Raw genomic sequence first — 17,140 nt, forward strand, 5'->3', positions numbered from 1 at the left:
AATGTCAATTTGTTATTGACAGTCTAAAAGTAATTTAAAAAAATATTGCAGCTCTGAAGTCAGAGTACCTATTCCAGATAAAGTAGGGTACTTTCCTTATCAGCCAGATAATTAAAAAATTAAGGCTGTGAAAATGTGAAGACTTCCACTGTAATTGCATATCTTGTCTATTCTGAAAGAATGGGGAGACTGAAGCATATTTTTCATTAATTGACATATGTCCATTGCAAAAGCCAAATAGCAAGAAAATGCACCATAACTCACTGTTCAGTCATGCATTATTTGACTTACCCGTGATAAATTATGATGATATTAACATGCTTCCTTGGAAGAACTTGTGTTCTGATCTGTGCAGTAAATATTTTCTTTTAATTCTTCAAGTCAGAGATTGTCTAAACACCTCTCTATGGCTTATCCTACAGTAGTGTCCTGGTGTGCATTGCTCTCCTGTTCCTACAGTCAGTTAACTCTCTGAAGTCACCCAAGCCTTCTAGCTCTTCATAGAGTGGCTTGATTCAGAAGGAACTGAAAGAGTAACCTGCAGTTAATTCTAGGCTTGTTCGATCAGTTCACCTTGCAGCTGTCAAATTTCTTCTTGCTGTCCTGGAATTATGCTACTCTTGTTCATGTTCTGTGAGCTCACCTACCACCTTCTGACCTAACATCTGTGCATATTTGCCTTGATGCAGCATGGTTTTATATATATACACATATAAAATTTAATTTTATCATTTCTAGGCTGTTAAGAGATTGTAAGCTTGTGTGTGAAATACTGACTGCTTGTACTAACACAATATGCTAACAGGACATGTAGGTGGTAGGTAATTTGTAATAGTGTTTCTCTATTTTCCTTCGCTTTTCAAGTATGCTGCCTTCTAAAGCGACTTACAAGTTTGCCTGGCATAGCTCTTGCATTTACCATTTCCTCTGATAACGTTCATTAACTTGGATATCTGTTTGAGTCAGCTGTCCGTATTATTTCTTATTTTCACTAGCCTTTCACCTCATACATACGTCTTGATTCAAGATCTTTTGGAGTGTGCTCTCTTCCATTCCCATGATAAATACAGCTTCTTCTGTAAAGGTTGTCTTTTATGTTTCCTGATTGACAAGAGTCTTTAAGAACAGTTGTTCCTACTGTTCTCTTTTTAGTGTTTTCATGTGTCTTTTTAATATTTCTTCTTTTACTTGCCTTGCTAGGATTAAGCAAATTTGCTGCTTTATGCTGCTTTTGAGGTCTTCGTTTCAGAACTGCTAAAAATAATGACTGTGTGTAATAATCTTCCTGTCAGAGCACATCATAATGCAGGGACTCTAGGTGTTATTCTTCTATATAAAATAATACTATATTTCCGTAGTCCTTCACCAAGGATTTCTAGAGGAACTTAAGTATAGAAATACCTTTGTCACCAAACTGTTGGGCAATATAACCCCTCCAGACAGATACTACTTTTGCCCAGATTACTGCCTCCTTTTAATCTTTTGTGCCTGGCTCAGTTATTTCCCATATCTGTGTCCCATTGCCACATAGAGAAGAAGAAAGAAAGGGGCAGGGAGGGAAGTTGAACTAGAACAGTTTTCCACAATTGTAGACAGTGCTAAGGAAAACTTCACTTTTCCTCGTCTGCTGGTGCATCACTGGTTGTTTGCTTAGCACAATACAATTGCATTCCTTCTGCAAGTCTTTTCATGCACTACTGTTGGTTGCCATTTCCATTACCATCTTTTGGTGGGCTTTCTGTGATGCTTGGCATGCACTTCTTCCAGCATGTGCACAGTATTGTTCTCAGTTCAAGGTTCCTGTAAATTGCCTGCCACCTTATGAAGCAAGTTGAAGTTGGAGTCAATGCCTCCCAGCCCTGGTGGAGGTCACAGCTTTCTTCTGGAGATCAGAGTGGGTGTCTGACTTAATTAAAGGCTGTGTAGTCTGCAGATACAAGGAACCTCTTGTCCTACTTGGGTTGTATGCCTCCTTACATTTGGATTAGGATAGTAGCTACCTTCCTCCTACGTTTGTTTTCATCCAGTACATGCGTCCCTCTGATCCTGGTGACATCTGTCTTCTTACCATCAGAAAACCTGAGCCAGTGGGTTTGTTGTTGATTTTAAATCTCCTGAAACACATTCAAAAAGACAAGTGTTTAGAGAGGAGATGTCGATTTATTCTGTACAGGGTGGGAAATCTCCACAAACCAAGCATACACACCATCTACACTGGCTTTTTGTAGTCCAAAAAGTTTCATTACGCTCTACCTAGGTCACACCTACCTATTATATATTCACAGGATTATGCAAGTAGAAAGTTACGTAACATTTTAATCTTCTGCACTTGTGGGGGTCTTCAGTGGTCTTTGGTTGTTTGGGGAGGTATCCTCCTTGCCTTAGTCATGTCTGGTCACAAGGACATCTCATTTTCTCTCGGGTGCTGTTTTGGACCTGTGCCTCATCTCAAGGATCTTCAAAGTGTCCGTCCTTGTTTCTAATTTATGGCAGTCTCGGATCTTTGAAGAGAAATGCTTCATCACAGGAAGGTTGTTTTCCCTAGATAAGCAGGGCTAATGTAACTTAGAGTGGAGTTTCAACCTTGGACCTATAGCTGTGCCAGACAAAAACGTTTAACAATTAGCTTTGGAGGCATCAAGTTGGCTTTACCTTGAGGCTTTACCTTGATACGGACTTTGGAAAGCTCCTAGTGAGCTGTGCAGTGCTGAGGGCTCATGGGGTCCTCAATGGGTGCCCTATGGAAAGACGTCCATCACTCCAGTGATGGATTTTCTTCACCACCGCCGAGCTATTTCCCCGTTCCCCCTCCTTGTGCTTGCCGAGAAAAAAAAAAAAAAGGGAATACAGCCAGTGGAGTGCATTGCACGCTGCCCTCCATCTGCGCTGGCGGCATTAGGTGACCAAGCCGTGGCTCTGGGTGATGAGCGGGTACGCGCTGATGCTTCGGGTTGCACCTGAGGAGAGATGGGGGCGCTATAGCGAACGGGAGAGGCTCGGCGCGCTGACGGCGCCGCAGCCGCCGCCATTAGCAGCGCCGCAGACTACAGCTCCCGGCAGCACCCTGGGCCGCCGCTTCCCCCGCGCTAAGATGGCGGCCGCCGAGCAGAGCGTGGCAGTGACCGCGCCGCCGGGATACACGGGTGAGGAGCGGCGGAGCGGGGGGGGGGGAGGCAGATAAAAGGCGCGGCGGCGGCGTGTTTAACCTGTTTGTCGTCCGTAGCGCTGGCGGTGAAGTTCAGTGCGCGGCAGCGCTCACCTCACTGCCTCTTGGTGAAGGAGCACCGGGTGCGGGAAGGGCCCGGAGACACGCACCCGCCGCAGCGCACCCTATTCGTCCTCAACGTCCCCCCGTACTGCAGCCCGGTGAGCGGGGTGGGGGGGCTGCGAGGGGCTCGGCTGGGAGCCCCCGGCGCGGGGATTGGTGCGCTGGGAAGGCTCGGAGGGGAATCATTCCTGTTCTCTGCCGATCGTTGTCCCCCTGCGTGAAGGATGCGCTGTCCCAGCTGTTCTCCTGCTGTGGGGCCGTGCAGTCTGTGGACCTCCGTGACAAACCGGGACCGGGAGAGAAGGCAGAAAAACGCACGTCCAAGTTCTTCACCAACAGAACGGCAACGGTAAAGCTTGGCGGGGATAGTGGTGCTTTAGTGGTCAGAATGGGAAGAAATACCAAGTATTGAGTGGTGGTGGTGGGTGGAGCATGAGTTACGGGAAAGCCGCTTGAGGTGGGTATAGAGTCCAAAGTTGGAAGAGATCCTTAAAAGCACCCAGGCCAACTCCCCTGCAGTGAACGGGGACACCTACAGGTAGATCAGGGTGCTCAGAGCCCCTCCAGCCTGACCTTGGGATGAGGAACCGCCACCTCTCTGAGCAGCCTCTGCCTCACCACTCTGACTGTAAAACGCTTTCTTCTTATACCCAATCTAAATGTTCTCTTTTTAGTTTGAAACCATTTCTCCTTGTCTTATCCCAACCGACTCTGATACTAGAGTCTGTCTCCTTTCCTCTGTCTCCCTTTGGATACTGAAAGGCTGCTATCGGGTCTCATCAATGTGGTAGTAGGGTTTAAATTTGTTACTTTTTTTTTTTTTTGTCATCCTACTGGAACTTGTGATTTGACCTCTTTATGTGTCTCCAACTCCCACAGTATATCTGATCATCCTGGGGGTGTTGTCTTCTTTTAGGGATTTCAAGTTGCGTATGTGGTGTTCAAGAAACCAGATGGTGTCCAGGCAGCCAAGGCCCTGTCACAGAAAGGTCCCTTGTTGATATCAACAGAGAGTCACCCTGTGAAAACTGGCATTAGCAGTAAGTAAGCACCGGCTGCGCTCCCCTTAACCAGAGCAGGGGAAGCATTTCCTCGCTGAATTCTTCCTGACACATTCCAAGTTGTTCACCATTTTGTATTAAGCCTGGGCTGGGGAGATGTCCAGTATTTTATTGTCCTGTTTTTCTTATTGTCTTTTAGAATCATAGAATAATTAAAGTTGGAAGAGATTGCTAATATCATTGCATCCAACCATCAACCCATCACCACTATACCTGCTAAACACATCATCTTGTTGATAGCTTATTCTGTAAGATGTTGTAGGCCCTGGCTGAGTGACCCTGCAGGAAGATAAGGCTCTTAGTACATTGGAAGGGCAGTTTTTCCCCGCATCTCTTCATGTAGATTCAGAGAGACTGGCTGTGTTTTGCTATGAAAACTGAAGCCAGGCACCACATGGCTGTCAAGGTGTCAACACTTTGCATGTTACCATTGGTGGAAACACAACATTGAATGTTGCATTTCTTGGGTTTCAGGATAGTCTGCTTCTTCTTGAAAAGTTGCAAGCTCTTCTCATTACTTAATGCTTTTCTTCTGGAAGTCAAATCATGCATAAGCTAAGGTAGTGGGGAGGCTGAATGGAAGTGGGAACCAAGGGTGTTCTTTCCCACAGCAGTTCTCTCTGGAGCTGCTGAAAGACATTACACCAAAATTTGCTTCTAGCAGAGGCTACAACTGACTTCTGCTCTCTGTTTCAGAGTGGATCGCCAGATATGCAGAGTCAGTAGTGGATCGAGAAGAACTGAAGGCTGAGGTGGATGCCTACATGCAAGACTATGACAAAAAGATAGCAGAGGTGAGGCCAGGCTGGGGAGGGAACCTAGCTAAGCAGTTTGTTTGTGGAGAGAAAGGCAGAGGGAGAGGATCTCTCAGTGCCTGGGTCCTAATGGAAATGGCAGAGGGGAAGCACTGGCTGGCAGGATTGCTGGTTTGGTTCATTACAGCTGGCCCGTCCATCCAGGGCTCCCAGTAGGCACCCACAAATAAAACAGGTCCTGTCTGGCATGCAGTGTTGTGATTTGAGTGCCTGGTCCCGTGCGTTCCTTCAAATCTTGTACTAGGTACTGTAACTGTGTGTCAGAGTGGGACCCTGGAGGAGCCTGCATCAGACTGGCTGGCAGTCCAGCTGTACTAAACTGCCTCACCTTTCTGTCTCTGTAGGAAGAAGCTAAAGCAGCCAAGGAGGAGGGTTTACCAGATGAGGAGGGCTGGGTGAAGGTAACACGGAAGGGCCGCAAGCCTGGCCTGCCCCGGACAGAGGCTGCCAACCTGCGGGTGCTGGAGAGGGAGAAGCGGAAAAAGGCCCGCAAAGAGCTGCTCAACTTCTATGCCTGGCAGCATCGTGAGACCAAGAGAGAGCGTGAGTGTCTGAATCGCCTTCTACCCTTCTTTGTCTCATACTGTAGCCCAAAGAACATCTTTTTTTCTTTCAGTGGAACTACATCCAGCCGCAGTTGAACAGCTGGCTGGGAGGCTGAGCAAATGGTCTAGCCAGTTCCTGGGGGTCCCTTGCCACTACCTGGCCTAGCAAAGGCTGTTGGAATATTCTTTGAGAGAGTGGGCAAATAGTACCTTTCTGATTGTTTCTGTCAGTCTGCACAGAGGCAGCCACGGGAAGGGAGAACTAGCGAGTTCCTTCCCCAAGAGGGAGCTGCAGCACTGCAAAGCAGCTGGAGCCTCAGCTCTGCACTTAGCCCTGACGCAAAAGGACCTGTTCTGAGCAATGTGTGCTTCTAGCTGTCTGAACTGAACATCTTCCAGTGCAGAAGTGAAACTCCACAGGGAGAGGGAGGCCTGCTGCTCCCCTGTGACCTATCTTTCTTTTTTTGTGTGTTTCAGATATTGCCCAGTTGAGGAAGAAATTTGAGGAGGACAAGCAGAGAATTGCACTGATGCGAGCCCAGCGCAAGTTTAGGCCATACTGAGCTGCGCTGTTTCTTCTGATGCCTGTGCTGGAGAGGGCAGGAGAGATGCTTACAGACTCATGTGCCATAGGGTTTCAAGGAACTGAGGCAGTTTCGTATCCCTGCCATTGGATCTCATGTGGGAGCGTTGGCTTCAGTTGCGCTGCATCTTCCTGCTTTCCTGGCCGTGCCTGCACTAACATTATCCTAGGTGCGTGGGCCAGGGGGGCTGAGGCGTGTCTTCTGACAGCCTGTATCTCTGTGCCAGCCAAGGCCCTCTTAAGTTTGGTAAGAGACAGTATTGGCCCAACACAGCCTCTGCAGAGGCAGGGAATGGCTGAAGAATTGTAAATAAACTGGTGCTGTTCCTCAAAGGCAGGAATGCCCCTTTCTCCATTGCTGTGTTGTGGGGAACAGTGTCTTCTGTATTGGACTAGGTTGGTGATAAAAGCCGTGGCTTATGTGCCACTGGTCCTTTAGGTGTTTATCTGGGGGCGATGAAGAATGGGAGAGAAAGCCTTGGATACAAACAACTGGAAAGTTCCCAGACCTGCTGTCACAGGGAGAGATCAATGGTTTGGTACAGAGCCCCACCTTTTCTCTTGATGCTTCCCTCCCAGGCAGTTCCCTCTCAGCTGGGTGTTGAAATGCCCTTCCAGCTGTATTTGGATCTCTGCAGCTAGGTGTGGCCTGGGCAGTGGTGGGAACCGCTGCCATTCAGCACTGTCATTAGACAAGCTGAGAGGACAGCCTAGCTTTGGAGGGATAAACCAGACTCCAAGGTGTTTCCACAAAATCTGCTACCAGCCCACAGGAGGGCAGGTAAGGATGGGAACATGCACACCCAGTTGCTGGGCAGTGCTTTTGCTGCTGATCACATAACTTGCAACTTGATGCTAGCAGCCTGTGACAGTTGCTGTGATATGAAAGGAGGCACCCCTAACATGCAACATTTATTTTACTGCCTGCAGCCTCAGTAAGGGAGTGACCATGATCATAAGGAGGAAATGCTGATAAAATGCTGATTAAAAAAGTAGATTTGCTGTCCTCTAGAAAATCCACTGTATGTGCAGCTTCCATTGCATGAGGAGATTGCCAGGCTTGCTTGCTTCACATGGCTTTTTGCATCTATTTAAGTAGGAGGCAGATGGATACTTAACATGAAATATCCAAAGCAGAATGCATGCAAAAGTCACTGCTTCATAAGATTGGCATTTGAACTGCTTGGGTGAGCATCCTGCAAGAAAGGTTCAGTCTTCTGTAAAGTCAAAGACGACAGTGTTAACAGTGGAAGATCAATCTTTATTTAGAAGGACAGAAATCACCTCTGCCAACTTTTCCATTACTAATAGTTCTCCCAGCTGCTTCAGCTAGAGGATTAATGACTCATTTCCCAGCAGTTCATTGAAGTGGCCTTCTGTACCCAGGTGAGCTCTCATTTAAGCTGATTATTAAAAAAAGCAGCAGCCCTCACAGTAAAACTGAGAGGTTGAGGCTGTCTGAGCTCAGGCAATCATGGAAATAAGCAGAGAAGCTGAACTCCTTCCTGTTTTTTCAACTGACTTAGCCCTGGGAGAAGACTTGTCACTTCAAGCTGAGAGAGAAGGAAAGAATGAGCTACCTATCTCTTGCACTGTTACAGCTGGTGGTGCTGCTGCTCCCTGAGGAGCCTCTGCAGTAGTATTCCTGCTCCATTTTAGGATGCAGAAGTTAGGAAGAAGAAAGGGGAAAGCCACTGTGTGTCTAACTTTGCAGATCTGCATTCACTGCTTTAGAGAGCTCAGCTTAGGAATAAATATCATGAAACTGACGTTGGATGTGAGGTAGGAATGGTGACAATTTCTCCAGAGCCAGATTTTTAGCTACTTCTTGTCCTGGACTGCTGTTGCAGTGACTGCTTAGAGCCTTGCTCTGGTGTTCTGCGCTGTCAGGAAGTTGCTGATGATCCCAGATACCACCTCGGGTTCATTCAGGTGCACAAAATGACTCCCAGGCACCTCTACCAGCTGAATGTCCTAAAGGGAGAAGACAAGTAGAAATAAAACAGGAAAGTGTTCCTAAAGTGTTCCTTCAGGCAAGCTGTACTCGCTGTGTGGTACCCACTGGGAAGGAAGCCAGAGGAAACAATGCAAAAATGGTGTCTCAAAGAAAGGTTGGATTTTACATTTCCATAGCTAACTGCAGATACACCAGCCCCTGACAAACCCATCACATAAAATTGACAGTCCAACAGGGAGGCAGGACAAGGGTGGGAGGAACTGGGAAGAGCTACATCTGGAAGGCAGTACTGACTAGGATTTTGGCAGTAAGGGCAAAGCTGGCCTTCCGTCCCCTCATGTGAGGACTGGGTTGTATAAAACAAATCCCCTGCTGTGGATGTCCTTTAAGGTAAGTTATTTCCTAGCTGCTTTCAGGTTGGTGCCTAGTGAAGTGGATGGAGATGCAAAGATGGAGATCGCTCCCACCTCTTTGAGGGTATGCTCAAATGCCTCCCGTAAGGATTTCACAAACTGATTTCTGCTCTCCAGCTTGTGTGGTATCAAGAGTCCATCTTGTGCTCTGAAAAGAAAAAGTAAGGCTCAGTAAAGTACACGGTGTGCCTCCGTCTTTGTGGCTGTCTCCTGGGCAGAAGCAGTGTCCCCAGGACAGACTGGGATGGCAGACCCAGCTGCTCTGCAGGCTGCCTGTAAGCAGCATGGTTACAGGTTTGTGCATGGTAGTCAGAGGAGCAAGGCACAGCTTGGCTAAGCAGCTATTATCTGTCAAGCTATCTGTTTAATACTTGGAGTACTGCCTAGCAGTATCACAGAGAGACAGGTTAAATATTATCCCCCCAGGACTGGCTCTTTAACTTGTCTCAGTATATAATTCCCTGCCCCTACCCTATCTTCTGCTCTTGGCTTTATTCCTTCCAGCCAGCTTCTGCTCTCACCTCTGTCCTTTTCCCTCCTCCACACTGCTGCTTGAACACTATAATCACAGTTCCTGCCCTACTTGGAGCAGGAGGCACCAGGGCAGTTCCCCTGAAGAAGCCAGTGTTAGACTCCCTGTGGAATTAAGATTGTGCTGCAGGTAACTAGATGAAGAGATGTCTGAAGCTTGAGAGGATGTGTTTTCTGTATGGCCTAGAGGATCTGTCCTCACCATGATGTTCCATTTTTCTGCTCTGGTCAAATAGGAAAGGTCTTAAACACAAAGCAGTGCTCTCATGATTTGAACATCCTAGAAAAGCCAAAACTGAATCTCGTTTCTCAGCTCCCAGCACCTCCTTATTCTCCCCTGGACAGTATGGGCCAACATCACCAGAACCTTGCACACCTTGCCCTTTAAGGAGACAGCAAAAAAAGCAGGAGGACAAACGGCACCCAGACCAGACAGATGGCTTGTGGGGCTCCAGGTAAGACCAGACAGATGGCTTGCGGGGCTCCAGGTAAGACATCGGTTGCCTTCCCAGAATCTCCTCCCTGCCCTGGGGCTGAGTCAGGCTCCAGAACCAGCTGAAACAGGTGAATGCTGCAGTGGCTTTACCGTTTGTACAGCAAGAGCAGTAGAGGGCAGATGAGTTGTTGCCATTGAAGGAAGAGAGTCAGACCATAAGGGAAATATGCAGGAATGATGATGGAAAGGCTCATGTGTCTGCCAGGATGTTCCCTTTGCTCAAAGCCAGGGTGAACAGATGGGGAAGAGCCCTTCAAGCCATCACCCCTTCACACAGGCTGGCACTGAAGGCTGGTTTTGCTTGTGTCTCACTCACAGTATGATGAGAACACGGTCCTTGATCTTCTGCAGGAGCTTCACGCACTGTTCCACAGTGAGGTACTCTCGACTCTGCTGCAGGTGCAAAAACAGGGAGAGCAACAAAAGTCAGGGACAGCAGCTGAGGATAGAAGGTGTCCCCGAGCCCTGTACAGGAGAGGCTGAGGCCCCACAGCCGCTGTGCTGAGACAGGACAGGCTGCCAGGCTGCACACAAGAGTGCCTGGCTCTGCAACTGCTCCTTCTATCCAGATGTGTTTCAGGGCTGCCAACAGCACTGCCTGCTGGGTTGCAGCACATATGGGAATGATCTCACAGCAGAGAAAAAGCTTAAAAAAATCTTTTTAGTAAAAAGGAGATAATACAATACTCTGGTTTTCATAACCTGGCAGTAGCGCAGGTAGAGGAGGCCCTTCTTACACAATAGTGGCACAGTGCTATCAACATATCATATGTAAAGACTTTGTTCCACTCCCTCCCCCTTTCCTGTAAGGGTGACCTGACAAAGAAGCTGACCTAAAACATCCATCCATCTGCTGCCTTAAGAGTTACAACAGCAGGAAAATGTGGCCAGGAGGCCCTGGGGCTCAGGAACTGCTAAAAAAATCAGTAACATTTTCCAGTGACTCTAAGCTGAGTCAGTTAATGATCAAGTGCAGGCTCTTTTAAAAGCAGCATTTAAAAGAGGTGTGGGAATTAGGAAAGCAGTAAGTAAATGGTTGGGTGGAGGCAGAGCCTGGGCTCAGTAAGTGGGCCTCCACTACCTCTTTTTTCTGTAAGCTCAGGGCTCAGAAGCAGCAGGGGGCAAGTCAGAACAGCAATGCTCACCGTACGGACTCTCATGTCTCTGTTATACACCAGCCCTGCAAAGAAAACAAGAGAAGGTTTTCATGTCTCTAAAGAAACAGGAGTTGCTCTGCTCCTCGCCTCTGGGGTCTGCCCAAGACTTTCTGAGGTAAGAGGAGTAGGATTAACTCAAATATGTCATTTTTATTATTTTTTTTCTTCCTTTACCCATTCTAGGACTCAAGCTCCAATGTCAGTTGCTGGGAAATGAGAGCTTTGCCTGCAGATTTAATTGATCCCATTCAGGCTATGTAAATTCATAGCTCGGGCACCCTGGACCCTGTGGAAGACAATGGCTGTTGGCGCTGCTCCCTTCCCACAGCCGGTGTTGGGCCAGCCCTAAGATGAGCCCTGTCTCCAAGCAGCCCCTTACCAGTGGGTGTCTCAGTTGCTCCTCGCTGCAGCAGGATTGCCCCACCCTCTGCTGTCAGATGTCTGTTTGCTTCTAAGAGCCTGGAGGAGACATGGCAGAGACATTGTGCTGCTGAAAAAAGGAGGAAGCGAAGCGAAAATGGCATGACAAGGTGACAGCAAGCTCTCAGGCTGCTTCAGAGAAGAGCAGGAAGCTGACTGCAGAAGCAAAAAGTCTTGCTGAGATACTAGAAGAGAACCTGAATGGGCAGAACCGTGACAGTTTCCCGTTACGGTTCATGCAGCCACAACTGCCCAAGGTGAGGATGCACAGCAAATGAAGAGACAGGTGGGAACCCACCTCTGCAATGCTGCTTCAGGGCTACGTGCTTTGGGAGCTTGCTGCTTTGCTTCTAGACTCAGTAATCTATCGATAGCCAGCCGCTTTGATTTCAGCCATGCCTCAGTGTCCTAAAACAAAAAGATGTACAGTGCGGGAATAACCTCCCGTTTCTGCCTTATCAGAGGGCAGAAGAGGGTATTTTACCCATCAGCATCTCTCAGAGCTAATACCAGTTATGGACACGTTAAAAATGCCCACTTCTTGAGGACAGAGAACAGCAATACATAAGAGGCAAGATGGGAGCAGAAAACTAAGCACTGTTGTATAGAAGTTATTAACTTTTCACTCTTGTAATCTCTTTTACCTCCTCCCACTTCACTTTTGAATTGAAGACAACTCTCTAAAAGAACAAGGTAAATCTGGGATCTTTTTCCTCTCTGACCCTGGGCTTCCATCCCATTTCTGTCTACCAAACCCCCCAGCACCTGGTAGTGATAATGGCAGTCTGGGAATGTAGTTTTATGTCCTGCCAGGAGCAGGAAAAATCTGCCAGCCTTGCCCTCGGGTCACCAACAAGCTGTTGGCAAGAAAACAGCCTTGGCAGGCAGTTAGCTGTTTGGACAGAGGTTCCAGTTCCTTTTGCACATGGGCATGGCATAGACAAGTGAATTTCAGTGCTACAGGACTGCAGGATGGTCCCCAAGGGCCATGCTAAGCAGGGTCTCACTTCATGCAACAAGGAGCAGATCTGTGCTTGCCAAAGAAGTTTCAAGAATTGTGTGACCTGCCAGGAACTGGGCACATCAATGTTTTCCTTGAACAAATGAGGGAAAGACAAAAACATTTATTTTTATTTTAAAAAAGAGAGGGGAAGGACACATGAAGTCTAACCTCTGGAGCTAGCAGAAAGCCAAGATTTTCCAGCAAGATCAGCTTGTCCACCATCTCAGGATAAATGAAAGCAAACTGAAGAAAGACGAAACGTTATGAGACAAAGAGGAAAGCTACACATTGAGTGCTGTTTTACATCCTGCTGTACTGGAGAGGGGGTTAGAAAAGGGCCTCTCCTTCCCCAGAATCCAAGACCCGCATAATCTGTCTCTTCATTCCTCTCCCATTTGTTGTTCCAGCTGCAAAAGTCACAAACCCCATGAAGAAAGTATGCTTTACTCACCATTCCTGCCACAGACCCACCTGTAAAGGAAAGGAGGGTGCTCAGTTATGCCCAGGCCACCCCTTGGTAACAGGAGCATCTGTTCCCCGAAGCAGGAGCTGTCTTAGAAGCACAAATGCATGCTGGTACAAAGGGACAACGCCCAAGCTACACAGTAAAGCTCTCTTAGCAGAGAGGATGCAAGTAGAGAACAGGACTGGTAAGCTGGACTCTGTGTCCTGCCCCATCTCCCCCTCAGGCAGCAAAGACAAAGGAAGAGTTATCAGTTAAAACACTATGGTGTGCAGGTACTGTGAGCTGTGTCCAGAGAAGCCCTGGGCAAGAAAGGCAAGGCCATAAAGCCTGGGGAGAGCAGGAAGGCCTGCTGTGAATATTCCTGCCTTAGACCATCACTTTTTGTTCATCATGGTTCCCTCCTGGGAGCTCAGGAAATGCCCACAGGGACAGTCAGTGCCCTTTGTACTACAGTGTTGTGAAAACAGAAGCATTTAGACAAGGATGTAGATTTTTGAATCACCCAAGCAAGAACTTAGTACTTGACACAATATAATAAATATTCCAACCCAGCTTCTAGCAGCATGCTTTGTAAATTAATCATCTACTCATATTTCCGTGAATCTCACAGCTTACAAGGAAAAGAACCACTTACCCATACTGTGACCCATCAGGGTGAACCGTCTCCACCGCAATGCTAAGTGGCAACAGACAAAAACAGACAGTGATGCATTAGAAACCAGAGCTGTGGCATCTTGCTGCTTCCCCACTAAGACAGGCCTCTTCTCCCAAGAGGGCTTCTGCAATGCTTAATTTGTTTCCTAATCCAGAAATGAGGTGGCTAAGTAGGCCCGTTTTAAAGAAAAAGAACATCCACCACCTCATTTCTTTGGTAGTTATCTCACACAGCTCTCAAGTACACTCTGCACTGCAAACAAGCTACTGCAAATTCCCATTTATTGCCAGACATGAGACTGGCAACTAAAAAAGGAGCCTCACTGTGCAGCACCCACTGAAAGGGGGAAACCTTGACAGAGCACCCTCCTACAAGGATGCAGCACGAGCTGCAAGGACACAGCCAGCTCTGCTGCCCTAGGGAACGTATCATTATCCCAAGTGAAAGCTCTTTGCACCAGGAAGCATATCAGTGTTTCAGCTCTGGGAGACTTATAGGAAAATACTGCTTCATCAATGCTGCCATCTGAAACATATCACACTGAAAGGCATGTTTTACATTCTGAAACACTGAAGAGCTCCCACAGGCTCCCTTACAATCAGCACACAAATATGTAGTCAGATCAGGTATTACTAGGGCCCAGCACACGCTGGCTTTCAGATTTCTTTGCATGGCCCTAAAGCAAGCACCAACCTGTGAATGGGGAGAACCAGAAGACTCTCCGGTTAACCTCTAACTCTGATTGGAGATTGCTGCCTGCTTAGAAAATGTCAGTCCGGGGGAACTACTTAGTTGCATCCACCACTCAGCCACTACCACTGCTTTTCAGTACAGAAACATTTCCTTCCCAGGGTTTACTGTTGCAGTTAAAAACAAACAAACAAATCAAAAACCCACAGAGGAGGAGTCGATTTAACAAAGCACGAGCTAAGGTTAGCCTGGAGAGAAGCAGAGGGTGCTCCCTCCCAGCAGTTGATGCTGCCGACTTGTTCCAAAGAGCAGGAGTGATACAGCACCCCCTGCACAGTCATCTCCGCAAGGGCCCTTTCAGCTACTCACCTGCTGCCACGCGGCGCACATCGCTCACATAATCTAGGAAATGATAAGGGGAGCCTGCAGGTCGGTGAGATGACAAGCCATGGCCAGAAAAATCCATCGCCACGTACCGGCAATCTGAAAAGCAGAGAGCATCAGACACACAGCCTTGCCACACAATAAAAACCAGGCCAGGGAGCCAGACCCACCTCTGGGGAGCAGTGGAATAAGCCTGTCAAAGGTGTTGGCATTGTCCAGCCAGCCATGCAAGCACAGCACAGGGTGTCCCTCCGGGGGTCCCCAGGCCTTGGCTGCCACATGGCCCCAGGGCACGGGGAACTTTACCTCCGAGAACATGCCCAAAATAAAGCACTCTCAAGCAATGTCCCCTGAGAGCCACGTGCTCAGAACACGTCCCAGGGAGCTTGTTAACAGCCTAGAGTTCTGAAAAGAGTAATACAGATCTTTAGTAACTCACTAGCTTTCTGTAGTCTTAATTAGCAGCTTCCTGATTTACAGCTCCCCATTCAACATCCCTAGCCACTACGCCTGCTAGCCTGTTTGGGGACTCCTCCTCCCAGCACGTACTAGTGATGCTCCTAGGAAAAGAGGGAGTCTTTTCTTCCTGGGAATAAGGATGCTGCCTCCTGTACTAGATTACTGCCTCCTTCTCCTCTTTTAACCTGTGATTTCTCCTCTTCCAGAGCCTGGCATCTCCTACTAGATGCTCCTAGAGTATGTCACACAGCAGATCCCCTGCTGCCACCCTCCCACATGCTCCTCTGGGCCACATGAGATGAGCCCACAACCCACCAGGCACCTGCTGGCACACGCACCTGTCTCACTGCTGCCAATCTGCCTGTTAATTGCTGAGCTTCATCAATATACAGAATTGGTTGGGTTGGAAGGGACCTTTAACCCTAAGCTCTCAAGTAAACCCCCTCCAGCACAGACCGGCCTCTGGGGCTCTGTCAGGGCTGTCCTGAACATCCCTCCATTACCCCTAACCCTTCTAGCTCCCCGAGACCCACAGGTAGCCTGAATCCCCACACACACAACCAGCCCCATCTCTCACACTGTGCCCCCTTCCCAGTCGCTTAAGCTACCCACCCTACTGTAATGACTACAGCAGGTCCCTCTGTCACATCCAAGAACAAACTGAAGGACACTGCCGTCGGGGTCCCGAGGGAACCTGCAGGCCCTAGAGGACCTCACCAGCTGCACCTAAGGCCTCCCCCCGCATCCTCCCTCCCACCCACCCACCCACCGCTCAGAAGCTCCATTAAGCTCAGCACGGGGCCACCTCCCCTAGCCCACGGGCTGGTCTCATCACAGCGCCTCAGCCCTCTCCTACCGTTCCGTCCGCTCGCACGGCGCAGCCAGGCCGCAGGACGGAGCCCGGAGGCGGCGGGGCGGGCACCGCGGCAGCACCTCCCCGCGGCCCTGCCGCTCCTTCCCTGCGCCTGCCCGGGGCGGCCGCGGCGCTGCCTGGAGGGGCTGGGGCCGCCATTTTGGTGCTCCCTCACCACCACCCTGCTGGGGTGCGCAGCTAGTGCGTGAGGTCTCTCTAAATGCATTCACTGCCATCAGGTTCACAGCCTGTAACGGGAGTAACGAAGGGTCTGAAGCTGTAATCCGCCTGAGGGGGTCCTGCTGCATCCTTGGCTGCCTCCTGAAGAAATGTTGCTGATGGTGGAAGCTGTTTGTATGGCAGTGAGATGTCGTATGTGTGACCCAGGAGCATCGTAGGGACACCAAACAAGCTCTGTGCTTCACACCAGTGCTGGATTGTATCCCTTTTTGATGGAGGAAGTGTTCTGAGCTCTGACATCTGCTGTAACAGTACTGCTCTGGGGATGAAAGCCACTTATACACTGCTGACTGCACTGCAGGGCTGAGCTGTGGGCAGATGAACAGCAGACAGAACTGCGAGTAACTCCTTCATCTATGAAACATGAGTCCTCTCAGCCATGAATGATGAGGGGCTTGGAGCACCTCGCATAGGAGGAGAGACTGAGAGCCCTGGGACTCTTCTGTCTGGGGAAGGGAAAAGACTGAGAGGAGATCTTGTCAGTGCTTAAAAATACCTACAGTGCGGGATTCAAATGGATGGAGTTAGACTCTTTTCAGTTGTGTTCAGCAATAGACCAAGGGGCAGTGGACACACATTGGAACACAGAAAGCTCCATACAAACATGAGGAAAAAATTCTTTACAGTAAAGGTGACGGAGCACTGAAACAGACTGCCCAGGGAGGCTATAGAGTCTCACTCTCTGTTCAAGATATTCAAGACCCACCCAGATGTTGTCTTGTCTGTAGGAGCCTCCTTTAGCGGGGAGTTGAACTTGTTGACTTCCAGAGGTCCTTTCCAGTCCCAACAATTCTGTGATTCTGCACAGTTACTATTTGCCCCAAAATGGGGTGGTATATAGTCCAGGCTTCAAAAAAGAGAACATGCTACAGTCAATCCCTGATAATCCGCATGAATGCTGCTTAGTGGTTCCCAGTATTCCCTTTGTGGTCAGAGCCTATAACCAGACCCAGCAACAGCTCAGCACTGCATGGCCAGGGGCTCATTCTCCCCCAGGTGTGATGAGGGAGAGAATTGGAAGCAGAATAAAACTCATGGGTTGAGATAAAAACTGTTTACTAAAGAGAGAAGAGGAACATGGAAACAAATATACAATGATAACAATATACATACATGCATATATGTATAGCTGCAATGCAGTCAC

At 48.6% G+C, this 17,140-nt stretch overlaps 2 protein-coding genes across 4 annotated transcripts; one reads left to right on the forward strand and one right to left on the reverse strand.

Annotated features, from left to right (window-relative positions):
* The first annotated feature begins 2,998 nt into the window (after positions 1 to 2,998).
* Positions 2,999 to 6,609, forward strand: RRP7A (ribosomal RNA processing 7 homolog A). Its single transcript, XM_085224980.1, has 7 exons — positions 2,999 to 3,143; positions 3,224 to 3,366; positions 3,492 to 3,617; positions 4,185 to 4,308; positions 5,026 to 5,123; positions 5,489 to 5,687; positions 6,167 to 6,609. The coding sequence occupies exons 1-7, from the start codon at positions 3,092 to 3,094 to the stop codon at positions 6,250 to 6,252; spliced, it is 828 nt and encodes a 275-aa protein (XP_085081106.1). The 5' UTR covers positions 2,999 to 3,091; the 3' UTR covers positions 6,253 to 6,609.
* A 903-nt stretch (positions 6,610 to 7,512) lies between these two features.
* SERHL2 (serine hydrolase like 2) lies at positions 7,513 to 15,997 on the reverse strand. 3 transcript variants are annotated; one of them, XM_010710214.4, is made up of 12 exons: positions 15,760 to 15,889; positions 14,615 to 14,849; positions 14,430 to 14,543; positions 13,350 to 13,391; positions 12,701 to 12,720; positions 12,418 to 12,492; positions 11,545 to 11,654; positions 11,206 to 11,285; positions 10,815 to 10,849; positions 9,986 to 10,062; positions 8,697 to 8,790; positions 7,513 to 8,246 (listed from the first exon to the last, which is right to left on the reverse strand). In XM_010710214.4, the coding sequence occupies exons 2-12, from the start codon at positions 14,760 to 14,762 to the stop codon at positions 8,130 to 8,132; spliced, it is 912 nt and encodes a 303-aa protein (XP_010708516.2). In that variant the 5' UTR covers positions 14,763 to 14,849; positions 15,760 to 15,889; the 3' UTR covers positions 7,513 to 8,129. The 3 variants fall into 3 exon arrangements, with proteins under 3 accessions (XP_010708516.2, XP_085081117.1, XP_085081132.1); XM_085224991.1 differs by lacking the exon at positions 14,615 to 14,849 and having other exon boundaries at positions 15,760 to 15,997; XM_085225006.1 differs by lacking the exons at positions 12,418 to 12,492; positions 14,615 to 14,849 and having other exon boundaries at positions 15,760 to 15,997.
* Positions 15,998 to 17,140: the final 1,143 nt, after the last annotated feature.

The sequence above is a fragment of the Meleagris gallopavo genome, chromosome 1 (assembly GCF_905368555.1).
Source record: "Meleagris gallopavo chromosome 1, MGAL_WU_HG_1.1, whole genome shotgun sequence".
In the NCBI taxonomy this organism is placed as follows: Eukaryota; Metazoa; Chordata; class Aves; order Galliformes; family Phasianidae; genus Meleagris; species Meleagris gallopavo.

Excerpts from the sequence above, each read along its gene's own strand:
- SERHL2 (XM_085224991.1), bottom strand. The coding sequence starts at position 15,982 with ATGCATTTAGAGAGACCTCACGCACTAGCTGCGCACCCCAGCAGGGTG. Across the intron at positions 11,655-12,417 it reads GCTTTCTGCTAGCTCCAGAG|GACACTGAGGCATGGCTGAA; the intron begins GTTAGACTTCAT and ends TTTTTGTTTTAG. Across the intron at positions 10,063-10,814 it reads GAGACATGAGAGTCCGTACG|CAGAGTCGAGAGTACCTCAC; the intron begins GTGAGCATTGCT and ends TTGCACCTGCAG.
- RRP7A (XM_085224980.1), top strand. The coding sequence starts at position 3,092 with ATGGCGGCCGCCGAGCAGAGCGTGGCAGTGACCGCGCCGCCGGGATAC. Across the intron at positions 5,124-5,488 it reads ATGACAAAAAGATAGCAGAG|GAAGAAGCTAAAGCAGCCAA; the intron begins GTGAGGCCAGGC and ends CTGTCTCTGTAG. Across the intron at positions 5,688-6,166 it reads TCGTGAGACCAAGAGAGAGC|ATATTGCCCAGTTGAGGAAG; the intron begins GTGAGTGTCTGA and ends TGTGTGTTTCAG.